This window comes from Homarus americanus, unplaced genomic scaffold (assembly GCF_018991925.1).
Source record: "Homarus americanus isolate GMGI-L3 unplaced genomic scaffold, GMGI_Hamer_2.0 scaffold30535, whole genome shotgun sequence".
Taxonomy (NCBI): Eukaryota; Metazoa; Arthropoda; class Malacostraca; order Decapoda; family Nephropidae; genus Homarus; species Homarus americanus.
Genome location: NW_024732440.1, coordinates 10853704 through 10877515, shown reverse-complemented (window position 1 = coordinate 10877515; position 23812 = coordinate 10853704). Strand labels below are relative to the sequence as shown.

Genomic DNA, 23812 nt, shown 5'->3' with positions numbered 1-23812 from the left:
TCACAGTTGTTGAACAGAATACTTCATTATCTTCATTATCTTCATCATTAGTGGTAATAATCTTTATTATTACATTATAATAATTATTATTATTATTAATATTAAAATCGTTGATGCTGATATAACTGCAACTTTATAGTACAGGTAATAACTTACAAGCACCTCACCAGGCATCACACGCGACTCCAGCCAGGCGACCAGGCGAATACAAGCGGCAAATTTAAACTGTCTTGAACGCGTCACTTAAAAAAAGGGGCGCGTAAATTAGCTTTTGATATTAACTGAACAATCACGTTATTCCAAAAAAATGCTAAAATCAAACTGGTGTAAAACGCGAGTTACCTGTACTGCTGGCTCAGTCGTGTTATATACTTTTAAGACATTTTTAATTATGATTTAACCTGGGTACTCTCTATTAGCCTTATACGATATTCTTTTTCTCCTTCATCACCATCACCATATTATTGCATGTCTGGCTGGGCTCTTTGTCCAGCCCCACATCTTGTCAGGCACTCTCAGCAGAACATCCTTATTTTGGCATGAAATGCTTCTCTTACATTAAATTCCTTCAACTTACACACACACTCCTTCTTGGAACATACTCCTTTACACCTTCCTTTCTCTTCACCTTTTAAGCAACATGTCACATACAAGCAATCTGTACTGCAGGACACATTCTTCCCTGCTATAACCTTTACATCCCAAAATAAAACTTCCTATCCGATTTCCTAACAAAAATATTATCAACCTGTGTTTTTGTTCCACCTGACTCATAAATAATCATCCTACTGAAACTCTTCTTAAACAACATGTTGGATACAACCATGTCCATTGCATCCCCAAACTTCAATCACATCACAGCTGCTAAAAAGAAGAAATTTCCAAGAGCAAATAATATCCCATTGTTGCTGTCTCAATAACTGGTGTAGAAACTTTTAAACAGTGAAATTAAAGGTGAATATTATACACATTTTGGTAGGTGTGACCAGATGACAATATGAATTGAGGGATCCTGATGTTGAGTGCCTTCTTCCTCTATTAATTTTAAGGTACACCCAAAATTTTTAAATTTCTGCTGCTTCGCACAAATACAAAAGGGTAATGACTCGGCCATTTGTTGACTGTTAACAATGTCAAGAGAAACCCATATTTTATGAATAAACTTAAATTAGAATGAAAGGAGGAAACCCTGTTCAGAGTTAAAAAGGCAGTTGGGTATTGAGAGTATTGGCGAGATTTTGTGTAGAAACAAACTGAGATGGTTCAGGCAAGTGGAGAGAATGGAGGAGACCAAATGGGTCAAAATGTACGAGTTTGAATGTGAAGGGAGGAGAGCCAGGGGTAGGCCAACAATGATGGGGAGAGTTTGTAGAAAATAACCTCCAATAAAAACCTGAAGGGAAAGGCTGCAAGATACAGCACAGAATGGAGAAGTGCTATCAGGTAAATGCTCATAACATGATGATGATGATGGATTATCCAATGAATATAACTTTTATTACGTCTACAACTAACCTGGCTGTCCAAGTCCAAGGCCAACTATGTGAAAAACTCCTTGTTTTCTGGTAGAGTTGTGATAATCCTTTTGTCTGCCATCATAATAGGCTGCCAGCTTGGTTAAGGCTTCCTCTTCCATAGGGTGACATTCCCCACAAACAATAAGAGAGTGAAGTGGCTCACCAAGGTCAGACTCTGCTAGCTCTGTAATAAAGTCATTAACCCTTTCACTATGGGACGTCACTTTTAATATTCTATTTGGCTATCGTCAGAAGATTTTATTCACCTCAGAGTGGAGCCCGTACACAAGAGATTAAAAATATGTTATAAGATAATAATATAAAGAGAAATTGAGTTTCATATGCATGACTGCCCATTAAGGTCACTGTGGATATAGATCACTATATACTACAATAAGTCTTTGATGAGGGAGTGTCCTATTGTCAAGGTGCTGGAAGAGATCCTGCCCAAGACACTGTGGTGTTGGGGGTATGAAGAGTTAAAGACAAAGAGATTTCTTGCACTGTTTTATTTATGGATTAAAAAGAATTCTACAATGTAATTAAATATCACACTGCTGTTCCTTCATTTTATTATTCTAGCTGTATTTACTTAACAACGAACGTGACATTTGGCGACTTTGCAAGGACACAGCCGGGGAAAATGGAGAATTTACTTGAAAAATTAAGGCACTGAGTATTACAAGTGACAGTGCTTTTCAATTTTTCCACCCGAAGAAAGCATATGAATGTGAAGTAAGACAAGCTCAGAGAAAAGAGCGACTAGCACAGATGGAAAGAGAAAAAGCAAAGACCAGCAGAGGTGCAAGAAAAAGAGAGGAAAGAGAGAGACAAGGAACAAAGACATGAATTACAGAAATTAGAATTCCAAGCAGCCAAGTGAACCCCCAAGGAGGCATCATATTTAAAGTTTCCACAGTTGCCAATATCCTCTTGAGGTAAGGAAGACACCGATAGTTATTTAATAAGATTTGAAAGATGGGCTACAGCTGCAGGGATTAATGTAGATCAGTGGTCACACACATGTTTGGTGTTGTACTGTACTTGCAAGGAAGGTTTTAGTGGTTTATTCACATTTGTCTGGAGACAACGCTTCAGATTACCAGGAATTGGAAGTTGCATTATTAAAGCAATATGACATGACTGAAGATGGATTCCGAAGACAGTTCCGAATATTAGAGCTCATGCAGGAGAAATTCCCGAACGGTTCACTACAAGGATGATTGGAGCTGGCTCAAGGCCATACAAATTATGAGGGCAAGGAGCTGGCAGTATTTTTTAAAGAAAGAGCACCAAACACCCATAAAGTTACTAACACAACTTAACCATTATTTGCTTCACACATAACCAACAGCCAGCAGATTGATTTGGTCAAACAGACACCCACACTCATCAGTTGCCAGACAAGATTACTGGGGTGTGGTGCTATAGGTTATGTCTTACTAAGAAAAATCAGCAATGTGGGACAGACTTCAAGTCAACATTCAGTGCAGTTCATGCAGTTAGAACACAAGTGAACAACTCTGAAGTAAACAAACTTTACACCGAGTTTCCTAATTCAAGAACCGGCGATGAAGCATGACTAGACCAAACAAGAAAAGGGTCAGATCAGGTCCAGCAAAACACAAGACCAGTGGAAAATATAACTTTAAAATGATTAGATGTGGTGTTGTAGGACAGTAACAAAGAAATTCTTAATAATGCCTAATTCTATGAACATATAAGCCAATTAGTAATGAAGATTTTTTGTTTTATTCAAGCAGTGAGTAAGGTGGAGGTGTGTTGAGCAGCTGGGCTTTGTCTGGCTACAACATGTTAGCAGAGATGCCAATTAGTCTAATTCTTATGATATCTTCTTGGTATAACTGTTAACCAAGACTCTAACATTTCTGGTTAGATTGTCAAATTCTTGTGCGATACTGTACTGTCAAAGAAACAGGGTAAAGCAGACTCTGCACAGATGAGGGATGAGTAAGGCTTACCAGTAATTTATTTAAACAGTTACACATTCAATTTCAAAGCTTTTAAACACAGTATTAAAACACTGTGTGAGCAAAAAACAGTTCCATATCCATGCTGACTCCAGACATGAGTTGCAATTCATAGAAAAAAACTTGACTTGCGACTCTCTCCCCTCAAAAAAATAAATTAATCTTGATCCGAGACTCAATATATGTGGCATATAGACATGTCTGACATTTACTTTACAACAAACGTAACAATTATAATATACCAACTCAACTACAACCGAACTTTTTTGAAGGAATTAATCATTACTACAGTACTCAAAAGAAACCACATTTCTGACCTTTTAAAGTGCCCCTCATGATGTGTTGTGAACTTGTTCCAACTCTAACAATTCCAACACATTGGGTGTCCTTGGTCAAGAGCCATTCATTATCATTTCCTGGGCCCCTACTACTGTCTGGTGCACCAGCATTGTGTCTCTGCAGCACAGTCAGTAACTGCTGAGCTGCCTGATGGACACTCATGTAACGTGGAGGCTCAAAGATTTTTCTTCCTCTCAGCAAATTTTCTAAACTCTGCTCCTTCACCTTTATATCTGAAATATATAATTATATACTGATAAAAATAAAAAATATATTACCTAACTAAACTGTCATGTACATACAGCCTTTACAACAAAATAGTAGCCTTGTTTCACAATTTTTCTCTATTTAGGTAGTAAATAGTACAGTATTAGCTAAAGAGCTTAGGGTCATAACTGTGCAGGGACAGATTAATTCCTAACTGCCTCAACCACCAGTTTCAGGAACAAATGACTCTTGCAGGTATATGTCTGCAACATTAAATATCTTAGTAGATAAGGTATATTCCATACAATAACATGCAAGACTTACCGGTAGTAAAAAACACTTGACTTTTCTCTACATGAAAAAATTAAGAATTTCAATACTGTACTGGCCTCAGCTTGTGTTGGGCATTATTGCAAAGTTTGACCCAGCAATGGAACAACACACTGACAATGTCAATGGGTTTAAATCTCCTCTTGATGACTTATAGTCCAGGAAAATTAGAAAATTTTTATGCCAAATGTTGAACTAATTCATAATAAAAATATACAGCATAGTCTCGGTTTACGCGGTCAATTAAACCCGTGGAGCTCCATTTAAAACGAAAAACGCGTAAACGAAATAACAGAACATATGGGATTAATTGAAATAAAGACTGGACTGACCCCCAGACTACCCTTTATCCGACACAATACGTACGTTGTAGTAAAAATAACATCTTAATTTTATGATGGTATGCACACACAATTAATATTTAAGAGAAATATCTATAATATTAGGTTTTTTAACACTTACGTTAGTAGAAGAGATGGCTGGGCACACGGGGATGGGGGGAGGGGGGTTGGTTCCGAGGCAGACGGCAGAATATTGGCCCTCGCCTGTATCACTTGTATCACCGATTGTCCGAATTTTCCGGTGAATAATAAATGATATAAGAAACACCAAAAATACAGTACAGTAAGACCTCGCTTAACGTCGTACTGCTTAAAGTTGTTTCAGTACTGCGTCGCTGACCTTAGAAGACCAAAAATTTGTTTAACGTCTCGGTGATCCAATACTACGTCATTTAGCGTCGTCACGGACTACTTTCTACGGCGCATAATCCTCTCTTGTCTGGCCGCGCTACGCTCTCAGCTCGGCGCGCTGCCCTCACTCGCGGAACGCCACAGCGTCCCCAAGCGACCCCAAGCCATTCTCTGTTACGCCTTCACATCATTCGTGTGTGCTTAAGTGCTTTTGCTTTAAAACTGTACTATAACCATTCGAAATGGCTTCGAAGCGCCCATCAAGTGCTACTGATGCTAGTGTAGGGAAGAGGCAACGTAAGACCATTACCCTTGATACGAAAATGGATGTATTAGCTCAATTTGAATAAGGGGAACGTGCTGTGGACATAGCCGCTGTGCTTGGTCTAACCCCCACAACGGTGCGTACTATCCGGACCAACGCTGACAAGATTAAGGTTAGTGTTGGAAGTGCTACTACTCTGAGTGCTACTAAGATGACCCATACTAGAAGCACTGTGATAAGAGAAGGTGGAAAAGATGCTGGCTATGTGGATGAAGGACCAGAATCAACACAATGCCCCTGCGAGCCTTATGGTTATCCAGCAGAAGGCCAGATCCTTGTTTGACAACAAAGGTAAAAGAGGGTGAAGGATCGAAGGAAGAGACCTTTATGGCCAGCCAAGGATGGCTTCAATGAATTAAACGTCATTATAACTTCCACAATATTAAGATGACTGGTGAAGCTGCCAGTTCAGATGCGGTTGCTGCCGAGACATTCCCGCCAGAATTCAAACGGATTATCCAGCAAGGAGGCTACTCACTGAAGCAAGTCTTCAGTGTGGATGAGACTGGTCCCTTTTGGAAGAGGATGCCTGAGAGGACCTGTATCTCCAAAGAGATATGGTGTGTGGCGTAAACAATGGCCTGAGTGCGTCAACAGTTTTACGGGATTCACGGACTTAGCCCCAGCTGTGAATAGGAATATCCTCAGCTTGGCTAGACAGGCAGGCTTTGAGGAGCTGGAATCAGAGGATATTGAGGACGTCCTGGCATCCCACACAGAAGAGCTCACCCTCCCCCAGCATATTTAAAATCTTGCGCCTAATGTTTCCCACCAGACGCGTCTCTGGCCACGCTACACAGCTGCCTGCCACCCTCCCACACCCTCAGTTCTCACACTGATGCTCTAGTGACCTGACATACTGTGTGACACTATCTCTCCTACCACGTGTATCAACCATCACCACTATGTCCAAGAGGCCAGCTACTACATCATTAACTACCCCACAGGGCAAGAAATCAAGGCAAGCAATTACACTGGAGCAGAAAATCAAGGTGCTGGAAGCACTGCAGCGAGGAAATGATGCGCCAAGTGTGGGACGTCAATTTGGACTGTCGGAGAGCTCTGTCCGCACAATAAAGCTCAACGAGAAGAAAATTAGAGCAGCCTATGCTTCACCAGATGTTGCCAAGGGTAAACTCCACCTGAAGAGTGCTATGTATGGTGAGATGGAAGAAGCACTTAAGCTATGGGTAGAAGACATGCAGCACCAAAAACTTCCTCTCACTGGCCCCATGCTGCAAAACCAAGCCTACAAAATACAGTCTCGGATACTTGAAAAGAAAGGGAAGTCCCTCAAAGACAGTAAGTTCACAGCAGTACAGGCTGGCTGTACAAATTTATCAAAATGACTGGGCTACGGAATGCGATGCTTTCAGGTGAAGCTGCGTCTGCCGACGAGGAGGCGGCCGAGGATATGAAGAAAGTTTTGAAGGATATAGTTTTAGAAAATGGTTATTCTTCTTGCCAAGTGTGGAATTGTGATGAAACTGAACTCTATTGGAAAATAATGCCCAAGAAAACCTATCTAATAAAGAGTGAAGAAAAAGCACCAGGGATTAAGGTCAGCAAGGACAGACTGACGATTCTCCTCATGGCAAATGCATCGGGCACCGCACGAATGAAGCCACTCGTCATCCACCACTCGGCTAGACCTCGTGCTTTGAAAAATGTGCACATCCCAAAACTTCCTGTAATTTGGCGATCAAACAAGGTGTGGATGACTTCTGATATTTTCGCTGAGTGGTACATCAGCCATGCCACCCCATTCATCGAAAATAAGTTGAAAGGAAATTGAACCTTAGCAACAAGGCCTTGGTTCTCATGGACAACACATCTAGCCATTCCAAACACCTGTGCAGTGTGAATAAGGACGTAAACTTGACCTTCTTCCCTCCGAACGTGACTTCACTTATTCAGCCACTAGATCAAGGTGTTATTGCCTTGTTCAAGAGATATTACCTCAAGAATACCATGAGGCAAATGGCTGAAGCTATGAACAAGGACAACAATATGACTGCAGCAACGTTTTGGAAGGCTACACCATCAAAGATGCCATAACTAACATCACACTTGTGTGGAAAAGTGTGCCAGAAACTGTACTAAATGGAGTGTGGCGTAATCTGTGGACCGAGGTAGTCCATGATTTCAAGGGATTTTTGATGAAGGCAAGGACGTGAAAGACATTATGAAGCTTGTTAAGAAGGTGAGAGGTGATTCAGGATTTCAAGAAATCCAAGAAGAGGAAGTGACTGAACTGCTTGTTAGGATGGAGGATCCTCTCACTTCTGAAGAAGTCTGGGAGATGGTGGAGATGGCGAAAAAACACAAGGAAGAAGAGGAAGCGACAGATAAGCCCCAAACAGTGGGGAAGGAACTGACAATTCATAAGCCGAGGGAGTTTATGCAGCACGTCACTTCTGCCACCCAGTCTGCACTGCAACATGACCCCGATATGGAACGCAGTATGCAAGTGGTGGAGGCGTTGACTCGGGCTGCATCTCTTAGCTGCTAGATCAACTGATTAAGGCCCAGCAACAGAAGAAAATCACCTCATTCTTCTGTCCATTATCCTCATCAGGTGAGTTTGTTATGAAACTGAGTGTTATGAAACAGTGTTTATTGCTCGGAAAAATAGACATTAAGTTTTGGGTATATGATATGTAATAATTATGTGGTAGAAATTAAAAAATTTAATGAATGTTTTCCATTCCTTCAACTCCTGAGGTAGCTGACCCATCTACATCTGGGCAGACACGGCCGTCATCCAGTGCTTCCCGCGTGTCAGATGTGTCAACAGCCACACCACTAGACAGTGTTGTGGATGATGAGCTGGTCGAGTTGGGCTCTGCATCTTCAGAGGATGAATTGCCTAACTAAAGGTGATTGAAAATCTATTTTTGATAGCATAAAGTAAGTAAAAAATAAGTTGAAAGGAAGTGAGTCAGATGAGAGGCAGGTGGTGAGTGGCACCAGTGCCACCACCCTCTCCCATCAGCTGCTCGCTAGTAAACAGACCATTTCGCATCCCGTAATTTTAGCCATGTTGATTTATGAGTGTTTGTTTTAGCATAATACTACAGACTGTAAAAAACAATGTTTTGTTTATTCTAGGAGATGGGCTGAGGTGCATCTGGGTGTATACTCTCAGTCAGTGGCCCGAGGCAGCAGACGGTACTACGCAGTATCGGTACCGTCCAGCTCTCAACTCGACTGCAGGGAATGCTTGCTGAATATATATCATTACACCATATATTTTTCTCATATTTACTAGTTAATAAAAGTCTTTGTTAGAATTTTGTGTTTGTCTCAAGTACCAAACTAAATTATTCCATTGAAACAACACTTTGATTTCGCGCGAATTCGGTTAAAAGCGACCTCTCTTGGAACGTATCTCACATTAAATCAACGTTCTAGTGTACGTTACTGTAATAATCTGTGCTTATTAATACAAGTACCTTTCATATACAATACAGTATAATACTATGTATATAACTCATAGGTAAAAAATTATGTCATTCCAGACATATTCAGATCAAAAGACCCACTAATCCCCCACCCAACACTCAGTCAGGTTACTAACGTTACCCAATAATCTCCCACCCAACCTTCATTGCAAGTGTTAGGACATGATTTATTATGTATTACAGTCAATTGAGTGAAGTGTGTAACAGAGACGTGACCGATCGCCCAAGAGACTAACGAGCCGATCAGTGGTGAAGAGGGTAAAAGTAACAGCTATATTCACACCCATATCATAGAGCTTTTCTTTTTTAATATATTTATTTAACCAAACATTTAGATAAAGTATTCAGGATTATTTTGATAAAAAAATAATGTCTAACGAAATTATAACTGATTTTACTGACTCCGGTATTAACATTTCTTACATTTTTTATAAAAAAATGGAATCCCATCACTATATAATATAGAAATATTTTGTTTAAGGATATCTTATTGGAAACGTTTCATAGAGAATTTATTAAGGATCATTATGGTATCAAATACATCTCCCTATCACAATTAGCCCCGCTTGAGTGAGGAAGGGGGGAGAAAATTGACCGTGTGACCCTCCCCCCCCCAACCCCCAAAAAGGTTCGACTCCCACACTCTTCAGCCAAACATTACACATCAACACACGCACGCACGCACGCACACACACACACACACACACACACACGCACGCACGCACGCACACACACACACACACACACACACACACACTCCAACACCACTCACAAGGGAATTAAGACAGCAGACATAAGGAGTGAGGGTCTTATTGTGTGACAAATTTGTGTGTGTGACTGTGAGTTAAATATCAGCTGTTGAGGAGCACTTGGCAACACTCATTCCCACTCCATCTCTCTAATCACCCGCACCTTTCTGCTTTCTCTCCATATTTTAAAATGTTATGTTATGTAATGTAATGTTAAAGGGATACAACTTTGCTCACTTATACTTATCACAATCTTTCTAAAAATACTTTAGGTTTTGTGTTTATTCAAGACATCTTCAGGTCATGAGACCCACTAATCCCCCAGCCAAGAAAGGGTGACTTGACATTCCATCAGAAGGTCAGTAATATGACACCACTAATCCCCCACCCAACCCCCACCTGACATTGTGTCAGGTCAGGTACACGAGACCCACTAATCCCCCACAGCTCCATGGGAGTGGAAAATACCAGTCGTTGCTGTAACACACAGCTTCATTCATGCTTACATCATATAGATATTTATTTTTTAATCATATTTATTTAACCAAACTTTTAGATTAACTATTCTGGATTATTATAGTAAAGAAATGGAGTTTCTAACTTAATTAGAACTGCATTTATGGACTCTGGTAGTTTAGATTCAAAGAAAACATCCCCAGCACCCAGAAACATTCTGGGTAAGTGGGCTAGTGTCAGTGTGTGCAAGATGTCCAGTTTAGACACTCGGAAACTTTTCCCAGGAACCGGAAAATATTCCAGGGATAAGAAATTTTTCCGGGTTTGAGAAAGTCGTTTGGTTAGCCGGAAATCTCTCATCCCCGGAAGTGCTCTGCACCAATTGTTCCGACTAAAGGGTATATCACTATACCCACCACCAGCAGACCTTCTGAATGATGTAAGATAAGTGATCCCTCTGTCCCTTCAAACATTTCTGAAAGATGTCATCATAAAAGGGACAAAGAAGAGGGATAAAGAACAACTGAGAAAAAGTGTGATGTCATCGCTCACAACATTATTTCTGCCGTTAGGTTACGATCTTTCCTGTCGCAGATTCATATTGGTCTTGGAGTGTATATAGTAATATACACAGGATATAAGAATCAAAGCTGATGTTGGATATTTTGTGGTGACAAGAATAATGCTGAAACCCATGACAGTTTTGCTGTGGAAGTTTATAATGTAAAAGATACTCCTAATAATGAATGCACATTTGATACCGACCTTAATTATCACGACGGCACTGAATTTGACTCGCAAATTTCATGTGTAACTACTAGTACTGAACAGGTTGCAAAGCGAATGAAACTGTCATAAAAACACTAATCATGGAATAGGCCTACAGGGGATACAACATTAAGAAAAGGCGCCATGTACTGTACCTCATGGGTGGTGTGGAAACCGGAACCAGATGACGTATAAATAGCGAGGGGTGTGGCCAGTAGTGAAGATTTTTTTTTCTTGGAAAGTTTTAATCCTACACAAAAGCTGAAAATACCCAAATGTGCAGAATATTGCGCTTTTTTATTTTGTTATTAACTGTCATGTCTCAAAAAATCAACAGTTAATGAGTAAAACATGAAAAACTGCAAACAGCTGCCATTTTTTCAAGATGGCGACAGAAGCTCACCTCGGATAGATCAGGATGTTTGGTACGCTGTTTAGAAACGTATTTTCACTATTTCTACCAAGTATCATTTCATTTTGATTTAGTTCAACTTTATTTCCTAATTTCCCCGGACTATTAGGAAAAACATTCAAAAGATGGTAAGTGACGGACATCCACTGATAATAATGCCATAGTAGAAAGAAGTTCAAGCTACAGCAGAGAAGGTTGGATCCTTTTATGTTTAGTAATTAGGTATAACATCCTGGTCAATATCAGTCATTTGGATAAATTACTGTACTAGTACAGAGGGCCCCCCAAATTCACAGTGGTTAGGTTCTCAAAATGGCTATGAATCACCAAATAAGCGAATAAAATTTGCTGACCGGGGGGGTGAACATTTTTACTTGTGTGCAAAGAAATGTATATTCCCTTTACGTGATTGCCCTTAGGACAATTATTTCTTTTACCTGTATCGTATAAATGTGTGTGTGTGTGTGTGTGTAGACACACACACAAAATACATACAAATAAATAATAATGGGAAAATTCACTTCACAAATAATCAGAAACAAATTTATTCAAAATGTAACAGTCTACCCTCAAGTCTGCTCCATGCTTTATTAATAAAGTAATAAAGCACGGAGTAGACTTGAGGGTAGACTCACATTTTTAATAAACTTGTTTCTGTTTTTTTGTGAGAATATTTTCCCATTATTATCTACAGGTGTTCCTCTACTTACGAACGAATTACGTTCCTAAGGCTTGTTTGTAAGTCCAACTTTACTCTTGTAGATGCCAAACATACTATTGTAAAAAATGAAAAAATTATGGATATTTATTACAGCAATACCCTTTAATACAGCCTTAAAACCTGGCTCACTCTTCTCCTCTTAGGTAATGTTTGTTCTATCTGGAATTTTCTTCAAAATAATCCAGTCTCATCCACACTAAACACCTGTTCTGGCAGGTAACCCCCCCTCAGTGATGATGTTTGTATCTCTGAAAGTTTGTAAGTTGAACGTTCTTAAGTAGAGGAGTACCTGTATTTGTATGTGTTTTGTATGTGTGTGTGTCTCTACACACACACACACACACACACATATTTACAATTCAGGTAAAGGAAATTACTGTCTCTAGAACGAATGGCTTCCTGTCCCAGCCGCAAAAATGACGGAAACTTTAAAACTACCCACAGACATTCTTGGGTACATTCAGAGTGTCATCCGCAAATAATAGAGGACCGTGAAATAAAAATCAGAGAATTTGGGGGCCCCTGTAATCTCTTCGTTAACCAGAATCTTTGATCCCCGAAACTCTGTAACAGCCAGATTTTTTTTCCAGCATTCCGAGAAATTCGGGGAAAAAGTTCTCTCCATTTCAGGCACAGGAACAATTTCCGAAGACTGCATCATGCGCATTTCCGGAAAATGGGCACAATTTGGCCTGCCTGTATCACAAGCTTAAGATATCAGTATCTATTGGTGAGTACAGTATAGTGTACAGGGTAAACAGTAGTAAATTTTGTTTATTTACAATACTACATTGCACATGTACAGTGATGTTTGCGAGGTGCGGAGTTTAGACTCTCGGAAACCTTTAACCAGTACCTGGAAAAATTCAGAGATGTGAGATTTTCTTCGGGGATGAAAAAATTTGTCTCCATACCCAGAAATCTCTCAATCGCAGAACCGCTCTGCACCAATTATTCCGGCTAAAGGTGATATCACTGCATTACCATATATAAGATGATTAATATTATGGAAATAATATAAACTGACCCATATGTCAGTTGACCAGGTCAAACTGGCCAACAGTCTGATCACAATTAAAAATTCACAAAGGTTTTTCCATAAAGTAACAAACAACTCTTAGTTTTTTACTTACCCAGCAAACAGAGTGTGTGAAGTTTTTTTCGCAGGTTTCGATTAATCTTTTCACAGAAGCTAACGGGCTCCCAGCCATCCTGCCAAAATGGTATAGACACAGTTTCCCCAAAGTGATACAACTGCAGTCCACAGCAGCCCACTGCATTCATAATGGAAGCATTACTGAGTACCTGAAAAACAATGAAACCTTTCATAATGCTAACTATGGCAAAGACATTGAGAGAATAAGAATACAGTATAGTCTCGGTTTACGCGGACAATTAAACCCATGGAGGTCCGCGTAAAACGAGAAACGCGTAAACGAAATAACAGAAATAAAGACTGGGCTGACCCCCAGACTACCCTTTTTCCGACACAATACGTACGTTGTAGTAAAAATAACATCTTAATTTTATGATGGTATACACACACAATTAATATTTAAAAGAAATATCAATAATACAGTGGGGTATGCTATAACGAAGGGTCAAGACGTACCTGGCGCTCCTCTCGGAGCAGCCAGGTCAACTGTTAAGTTGGCCCATACCAACCCCCTCCCCACCGGAATATCAACAAGTTCTCGCCAGAAGTTACAATTTCATCTCGGAAAGGAATGGAACCAGTGTTAAACAGAGGTGAACAGTGGTGAACAGTGCTTAAGTCAGTGAGAACAACTCAACAGTAACAGTCGTACCCAAGTTAACCTTCACACAGTGAGGTCCCAGGTACCCAGTGATAACGACCCAACAACAACCAGCGATGTGTTAATCCGTCTACGATAGGAAGGCCTGGGACCACACCTCACTCATATAACACCATCTGTGAGGGAATTACTACACCACATCAGGTCCCTCATAACACCATCTGTGAGGGAGTTACTAAACCACGTGAGGCCCCTCATAACACCATCTGTGAGGGAGTTCCTACACCACGTGAGGCCCCTCATAACACCATCTGTGAGGGAATTACTACACCACGTGAGACCCCTCATAACACCATCTGAGGGAACTACTACACCACGTGAGGTTCCTCCTAACACCATCTGGGAGGGAGTTACTACACTACGAGTTTGCTGTTCAACACCTACATTAATCTGTATGTTCACTGTATGTTCCTTTACCTTTCTCTAATGAAGGCTTTTGTTAAACCACCAATGTATGTAATAAGTCATTTATGTCCAATGTATATTTTCAGCCTTCGGGCTGCAGAACTTTTTCAATAAACCGTTAATAATTATTATTATTATTATTATTATTATATTCCTATAACGAACGGTTTTACCTATAAAATTGAGAATGCTATAACGAACGAAACTCCTACAACGAACATTATTTAATTGTTTTTTCTTTTTTTTTCTAATTTATTGTTTTTTTATTACAAATATTAATGATATTCTTTATTTCAGGGGTTTAGATGCATATTTATGCACTTTCTTACAATTTTTACAATTTTATATTATATTTTTCAGTGTTAAGTGGCTGTATTTGGGGGCCTGGAACGGATTAATCCTATAATGAACGAATGCTATAACGAACAAGGTTCTAGAACCAATTAGATTCGTTATAGCATACCCCACTGTATTAGGTTTTTTAACACTTACGTTAGTAGAAGAGATGGCTGGGCACACGGGGATGAGGGGTTGATTCCGAGGCAGAGGGCAGATTATTGGCTCTCACCTGAATTAATTGTATCACCTGTATCACTATCCACCACAGAGGCTTGCAGGGCCTCTTTGTCAAACCCCTCAAAGTCCATATCCTCACTATCACTGACTTGGGCTGGCTGTGGTGGGTGAAGAACTCGGTAATGTTTTGTTGACTGGGCGACCTTGTGCGCACCCTGCCCGCACCGCTTCCCGCGTAAATGATGGAATGTACCGCGTAACTAATAATTGCCGGTCTGGCCAGGTGCCGCGTAAATGACCAACCGCGTAAAGGAAATCCGCGCAAATCGAGACTATACTGTGTTGGTAAAAACAAGAAACACGTTTGTTGCCACACATGCCCTGCAGCACAAAGTGTTGACCCAGGACCTTCTACAGTGACTTAACTTTTGAAATCTGGTGTTCTGCACATTGTCTAACGATCAAACAAATTCAAGGGATTTTAAAACGTCATTTCTGAGAATTACCTGCTAGACGATGTTAAGACTTTTGACCTTCCTGTGACCTTAACCTGTATCACAGGGACTTTGATGTTATATACTATTGATGATAAAACACAACAAAGTGCACTGATACAAGATCTGTGACCTCCTGTACATTAAATTTACCGTAAATACTTGAGTACAGTTCGAGTTTTTATGATCAAATTCTTAAGCAAAATATAGTGGGTTGGACTATACTGTATAGGAATAATATTATAGAGTGGTTAAAATTATCACATTTTTGTGGGTCATTTACAGTGAACAATAGCTTACCTGTACAGTACATCAGTACATACTCGCAGTAGACTAACATTATCGGTAAGCTGCTTTATCCTGGGCTTGTCTACTTTACCTCTATATTTTTTCTGTATGTTGCTACTATATATGGCCCTTTAAATCTTCAATTACCTGATGCAAATAAAGATTTACCATAATTTTTGTTTTTCCTTTGCGTGTGTTTATATTGTTGGGAGATTTTCACCCATTCCTCACCTGTGAACTGTATGCTATGTTAGATACAGTATACTTTATTATTATTATTATTATTATTATTTTTTTTTTTTTTGCTCGTTACATGCAAAGAATTCTACCTATACAGGATATGCCTCCCCCAAAAAAAAGAGAAAAAAATTATCATAAGGTCAAAAACAAAGGGAATATAAATTTCTTCAAATACTAGTGTTGGCGGAGTATGGGAGCACCTTTGCTTGGGGTAGGCAGAGGCAGTGTAGGTGCAGTGTTATGGCAGGTGTCGAGACCAAATGACCAGTATTCCCGAGACTGTGATGCAGTGTGTACGATAACTTGTATAATTTTTGTTTTTTCGCTTTCATTAATGCAATTTATATGCTTTTCTTAATGCTGTTTATATGCCTACAATTTAAGTTTTGATATAGCAGTGTGCAATTAAAGCTAATTTTAGGAGTTGTATCTAGCAAAATTTATAAAGAGGAATTGGTAACTATGGTAATATTTAGTTTCAGTGTTGGTAACACTGTTCATTGTGTCAGCTGTTGCGGTGGTGATCAAGATCAAGACACGTTGGTGAGAATCTTGTGTCTTGCTACAAAACTTGGCTACGATTATACCAATATTTCTCGACGGCTAGGGTCAGATTATACTCAGGTATATGAAAAAGTCAATATTTTACCACAAATTCAGGGGTGGAACTAGACATGAATATGCAGTAAGTCAGTGATTCTTAAACTATGAACTTTTATTGCATGGAAATGAACACAATTCAACATAAGTTTGTCTACTTTGCTTTAATTTCCCTGAAGGTACTAATTATTCCTATTCACTCATAATTTTGGACTCATTTGTGAGTGTAGAGGCTGAGTGGATACAGCGTTTACCTCTTGTCCTGTGGGTGACTGGTACGCTCCCGAGGTACTCTCAGTCCACCCAGCTGTCACGTTCCACTTAATATCACCCAAGATATTTGCCTTTATTTAATTCTAAATCAAATTCAAAATAACCAACCTGTTCAGTTGGTTATTTCTGAACACAGCTATTACTCTCATATGACGGATGCCGTAAAATCAGTCCCATTTACTCATAGTCTGAACAAATTTCATCACCAACACCGAATTTGTTACACAATTTGCAACAAGAAAAACATTAGATTACTCTGACTTAAAATAACACAACAGACTGCCCGGGTGTTACGCACATGCTCACAGCATAATAATTACTGTACCATATTTAATATCCCATTTTCTTCATATTAGAAAATCATCAGGTACAAAATGAAATGTGACACCCGTTAGTTTGCCCCCTCCCCAGGGCATGACAATATGTTACCGAAATATAAACAAAACAATGACTAGAAATTCCCTCTTGAAAGAAAGCAAGTAAAATATCCCACAGAAAACTCACCTCGATAGGGATACCCAACTGATGGGCACGCAGCTTAAGGTCTGTGTGTGTAGTGGCACCAAGAGGATCCCCAACCACCAGTAAGGCAACATCGCTAGATCCCGCGCCCACAAATAAGTCATCGGATGCTTGCTCTACTTGCTCCCGATCTGCTAAAATTACCTCACGACCGTAGAATTTCTCCTGGAATATAACATCAGACAATTATAACTGTTCATCCACTTTGAGAAGCTACACAAAAATTTTTGTCTCGAATGAGTTTGTTGCAACACCAGGAAGAGAAACAACACTGATAAAAGATGAAAATTTACTCCTTCCATACCAAAATTTATCCCACACATTTCCCCAAAATAGGGTACAATCCCCTTGAAAATTGACTAGTATCATGTTTGGCTGAATTACTTTAATTCTTGTGTAGAAAAACTTTGAAATCCATTTTCTCAAAACCAGATTTTTGCAAGGTCGTCACTAATATCCGTAACACCTCATTTGAGAGGCACGTACGTACAGTCTCGTTCAAGATTCTTCGAACACTGGTTTTGACAGCTGGGAACTCAAGGCCGTTTGTTTACTATAGCACGCAGTAAATATTAAGAATAAATGTAAGAGTTATCGGTGATTGGTTACTTAGTTCCCTGTTGCTTAATTTAAAGGTTGGGCTTTGTTGTTTCGTATTATATTATACTACGTACTATAGTAAACAAACGGCCTTGAGTTCCCAGCTGTCAAAAACAGTATTCGAAGAATCTTATATGAGACTGTATATGTTCTATGTTCAGCCTATCACAGCGATTTACAACTCTTTATGTGGTATGTGGTATGGAGTGATTTTTTAAGATATTAGTGTGCGTTTGTGTTCTCTCTCATGGCTGTGCATCAACTGACATGTGCCTAAATATATTGAAGGTGTGAATTTTACATATGATAAATGAAAATTTTTGTCTAATAAAGTTAAAATATGTTATATCAAAACAGTAGTATGCTAATTTGCAATACACGAGGAGCAAATGTTTTGGCTCGAGTGATTAAAAGTCTGAATGCTGACACAAACACCATAACCAAAATATATTGCCAAGTTTAAATTAAAATTTGATGAGGATGTTTAAAAAGCATGAACTTGCAAACCTTCTTCACCCAAACACTGTACAGCAGTTTTTTTTTTTTACGGGGAATAGCCCACCGGGGCACAGGTCACTGACCCACAACGGGGCCTGGGGGAGCGAAAAAATAAGAGGAAAAATAAATTTAAAATAGAAAAGAAAAAGATTACAAATACAGTACAGTGAGTTCTGCTATAAAGCTTGTTTTGATAACGCGAATTTGCTCTAACGCGATTTATGAATTAGGAACGATATTTGTATAACGCGAACGCTTGTTTGCTATAACGCGATTTTTGCTTACTATTTCTCCAATTTTGTGGTATAAACTGTGAATATGGTGAAGAAGAATATCTCCAAGAAGCGTTCTTGTGATAGAATTCCCGGTGATGATCGAAAAAGAAAGGATATAACACTTGAAGAGAAGCTCGATGTTATCAACCTCAAAATCACCCTTCTCCCCCATCAAGTTACATTCATATTTTTTCAAGGTAAAGTGTTACATTTACTGTATGATTTCATTATTAGATATGAATGTAACATTTATTTAGACTGTGCTATCCTTTGTGTTACGCTAACTACTAAATTTTTTCGATTTCGAGTAATCTGCACCTAACCCTATTTTCTCCATAAGCCCTGTTATTTCTATTACGCGATTTTCTATAACACGATATTTTACAAGAACACAATTATCGCGTTATAGCAGAACTACCTGTATATTGATCTCCACCACGAAGATGCAGGAAAACCAGATTTTTAAAGCGAAACAGATTGTATGAGTATGGAAACACAGAAGAAGGCAGAGCATTCCACAGAAGGATGCACTATAACGGGTTATTCTAGTGTGACCGACATCCACACAGAAACGGTGGGCACCGCAGGCAAGACGAGTGTTATGAGCCCATGGCCTTGCCGGCAGTACACAGGATACCAAATCCACCGAACATTGCCTGTTAAAGTACCTGCAAAAGAGAAAAGGAAGAGAGATTATCAACTAAAGGAGATTTAATAAGACAAAATGCCTTTGATTCCACCCTATCTAACAGTTGGACAGAAGAAGAGCCACCCCAGATATGAAAGCAGTACTCCAAGTTAGGACGAATGAATCCCTTATAAACTTGAAGCAACTGCTCAGGAGTGAAGTAACTACGGCATCTGTACAGCATTCCCAGCTTTCAGGAGGCAGCTTTAGCAATTTTGTGCATGTGTGGCTTCCAGGACATATTAGAGGAAATGGTGAGGCCTAGCATATCCATTTTAGAATTTGGCAGAATGATTGCTTCCTCAAATGTAATTGGTGGCAGATCATCTAATTTGGAAAGTGTAATTGGTAAATACCGAGTTTTATTGCTATTGAATTAAACCAAGTTTGTACCTCCCCATTCGGAGATGCTGCACAAATCCACATTAATAGATGAAATGATATCAGCTCTAGAAACAGATCTAGTTTGAGAATTAGGGGAAAGGGGAAATTGTGAAGAAGAGTGAAGAACAGAATCATCAGCGTAAAAATGGATGAGTTAGTCGTTGTGTGAAGTAAATCATTGATAAAAAGAAGGAAGAGATTAGGTGAAAGAACAGAACCCTGTGGGACACCACTATTGGTAGAGAAAGAGCGGGAGATCGATCCCTCGATAACAACTGCCATGGATCGGTTCTCAAGGAAGCTAGAGATTAAGAGAAAGTGGGGGAGAGAAACCATAAGAGGGAAGTTTAGAAAGCAAAGACTTGTGCCATACCCTGGCAAATGCTTTGGAGATGTCGAGGGCCACACCGAAAGTTTACTCATAATCCCTAAGAGAGCAGATCACCAGTAAATCTCGCCTGGCGAAAGCCATATTGCTGATCAGACAGAGAAAATGAGAGTTTAAGAGAGTTTCGAAAATCTTAGAAAGGGTTTAAGTTAGGGCAATGGGGCGATAGTTGGAGGGGTTAGAATGGTCACCGTTCTTCAGGATGGGCTGAACCAAGGCATGCTTCCAAGAAGAAGGAAAAGTTTGGGTTTTGAGGCAAAGGTGATAGAGGCGAGCAAGCACAGGGGCCAGAGCTTCAGCACACTCCCTCAGAACATGAGGAGGTATTCCACCCGGTCCATGCACCTTACTCACATCCAACCTGGATAACACACCGGCAACCCTACGAGGTGAGGTCATAGGAAAGTGCATATGTTCAGTTGGAGCAGGGGTGATAGAGTTGGAATCGTCTAAGGTGGAGTTAGAGGAGAATTAGGTGCAAAGAGATTGGCTTTATCAGGGGGAGAGTTGGCTATAGAGTTATCAGGTCAGAAGAGACGAGAAAAAGAGGGAGTGCAGAAGTTATTACAGATGTTTTTGGTTAAGGACCAGAAGGATTTATTAGAGGAAGAGTTTGTTGGGTCAGCGGTCTTTCTTTTTAGAAAAAATTCTACTTGGCCCTACGAAGAAAAGCCTTACAACGATTCCTAGAAGTAATGAAAGAGGAGTGGGCAATAGGAGGAGGAGACAGTTTTACAGCTTGATATGCCCTATCTCTCTCCCTACAAGCAAGAGAACAGGAGCGATCAAACCATGATTGCAAAGTGAAAGTTTTGGTAGATGGGATAAATGCACTCACACCACCCTGTATAACCCCAGCAATGCTGTCAGGACATACGGAGGCATCCTGAGTGGAAAAGCAACATTCATCCCAAGGGAAGTCAGAGAAGAATTCTCGCAAGGATTGCCAGTTTGCCCTCCGATAATGCCATAGTTATTTTGTTTGTTTTTTTACGGGCATTAGCCCACCCGGGCACAGGTCATTTTTTGATCCACATCAAGGACTGGGGGGGGGGGGCGAAGATATAATAAAATAATAATACCGTAATAAAATTAATAACATTTAATATAAATTATAATTATAATAGTAATAGTAATAATAAAGAACCATAAATAAATACACAAATTTAAAAATATATCAATAGAGAAACAATATACAGGTACTGTATGTTGTGTTGTCAATAGTAAAAGAAACAATTGAGACCCTGCAATTGTGTAAATGAGGCAGAAATTAAGATCAGCAACCTGGGACTTGGTCACAATTTTCGTGATGCCATAAGGCAGCAGCAGGGTCTACCATTAGACAACACATTATGCTTCCAATATCTTCCCAGGCGGTAGTACCTCCCTGTTTGGTAGCTGCCGACTACATCACATTCCAATTCTGATAATGTACATGAATATAATTCCAAACTTACCAATCCCTCTTTTCCACCACTGATGATGGACGTGTACGCCTCCAAGTAGACCCGCTCACACTTCTTGATGACCTCCAGCCCACGTACAGTCACATCTCGGGGATCACCCAACCCCAGGCCAATTAGGTAAAACACCATAACCCTTATTTCAAAACCTGCAATGATATCACAAATTATCTACCCAAGCCAAAGGCAAAGAAATACAGGATCATGAATAAAAAAGTACACAGTTGAGGAATGACTGGACAACAACTCTACTAACATACAGTACAGTACAGTACAGTACTTAATAACAATAAAACAACACTTGTAGCCCTTCTCTGGGCCGTCGTCACTGTATTAATTTGGTTAATACCAGACAATTATATTCAGGTCAGAGGGAGGTTGGTACACAGAGGGTTAAAAATATTTTCATGGGTATAAAGGAGAAGTACCAATAAATTCTTTCTAATTGCATGAGAATGGCAAACTGTGGACAAGGAAATAATTTCCTGTAATTTAATTTTTTACAACTATAGCACTTCCCTCCTAAACACAAATATTTGGTTAGGTATTTTAGTATTATTTTTTTTTTTTAGAATAACAGGAGTCGATAGACTTGGACAAAACTTTGTGGAAATGTTATTTACAATCTATTCCATAAATAATGGTCAATGGAAACAAGAATATACAGAACGTATTAGAACTTGACCTGACCTGACCTGACCTACCAGAAAATTTCATTTTAAAACATACCTAACAACACTAAATTTATTGTCATTTCCATTTATCTATTTAATGGATAGTTTAACCATTTCCAAAAAATTTCGTCCAATACTATTAACTCTTCTAGTGTTATTCTAATAACCTTCGTAACCAACAACCAGACAAATATCCACATCTTATAATTTATCGTTCCTAAAACTAATTATCCAAACCTATCTAAAGAAACTAGAGTAATTATGATCATCAATTATTGTTTCCTTTTTGTCTTCCTGAGGTAAGAAGCACTCCTCCACTATTACCGTGAATGTCTCCAAGTTGGGACATAGTTCAAGTGAACAACCCTGCCACACAAAATATACCAACTCAACAATTACATGGTTTAGACCTGGTTAAATGGGTTTAGTATCATATAGTTATTTTGTACACGGGTATTTCCAGCCCACCTCTCAAACAATATTGTTTGAGAGCCAATTTTAAATATATTTCAACACTATGTACACAACTTTTTAACATTCTCGCGCCCCCATACTCTTTAATCCAACTCCCATATCACATTATTGTGTCATTTTACTTGGAAACGTACTATAGTTGATGCTGAGAGTAGTATACGGTGTTTACAGGATCATAAGGCATATGTCACCTGAACAAGTTCAATTATCTGTAAGACGGTATTGTTCAGTCGGCGTCCAGAATATTTCAATCCTCATGTTTTACCGAACAAAAATATCCCCTAAAGTTTTAGCTGAAATGGAGCGTCTTTATTTTCTTCACAGGTTAGTATATAAAGTACTTTATGTCAGTCTACAAGATAAGTTTCGTACCTAATAGATGAAATCGGTTCGATATCACAACACAAAGGGAGAAGTGGTGAAGTGATGGCCCCCGGCGACCTGTGGCAGCTATACCCGCCATGATGCCTCGCTGGCCTTTAACAAATACCTATTAAATACTATATTATTTAATTTCCATTAGAAAATAGTACCAAGTATTCATTATTTTATGTATAATTTAAAAAAATAAATCTTTTTTGATATATTAAACTGATTTTTTTTCAGCTTTGGCATTACCTTCTGGAGAAAACTTTAAAAGCACAAATGATTAGCCGAAAACGATATAAATTCCTCACATAGTTTCAGGTAAACTAACACAGGTGAAATGCATCACGTGTGAATGGTACTTCTGCATGTAATGTACACATCACGAGCACAACTGAAAGGTGCAAATGCAAACATGAATTAATACTCAAGCTACATATATTAATAAGGATATAAAAGCGAGGGCCATCAAATCTAGCACCTACAAAATTGTTTTTCGCATGCCAGACACGTGGATTGTAGAAAGATAAAAAGGGTACAAGTTGTACTGTACAACACACCTGCTGGGTGGCATGTATCACACTCAAAATTTATGTCACTGCATTTTCTCTATTTTACCAGATGCGGTGGGAATGGTGAACCTCATTACCTCGCAGTTTAGTACATTTTTTTTATAATAAAGCTGGAACGGGATACTCAACCTTATTTACAATATTGTATCTCACAGTTAACTCTGCAAGTCGATCCTAGAGTTTGTAAGTCTTCTCTGTAGCGAGATTGCATGAACAGCATATGCCTTTTCAAGCTATCATAATCACCATTAAAGCTGCATTATCAGAGAACACTGCGGGGTACCACGGCGCACTGTATTGGGCC

General features: G+C 39.3%; 1 protein-coding gene across 2 annotated transcripts in view; it reads right to left on the bottom strand.

Annotated features, from left to right (window-relative positions):
* LOC121868821 overlaps positions 1–23028 on the bottom strand; it is a 35054-nt gene extending 12026 nt beyond the window's left edge. The window contains exons 1-6 of one of the 2 annotated variants that reach the window (XM_042369784.1): positions 22943–23028; positions 21417–21571; positions 17109–17291; positions 13105–13276; positions 3826–4080; positions 1516–1701 (exon numbers count right to left, since the gene is read on the bottom strand). In XM_042369784.1, the coding sequence (XP_042225718.1) occupies positions 1516–1701; positions 3826–4080; positions 13105–13276; positions 17109–17291; positions 21417–21554 (934 nt within the window). In that variant the 5' untranslated portion in view covers positions 21555–21571; positions 22943–23028. The other variant, XM_042369782.1, reaches the window with a different exon arrangement.
* Positions 23029–23812: the final 784 nt, after the last annotated feature.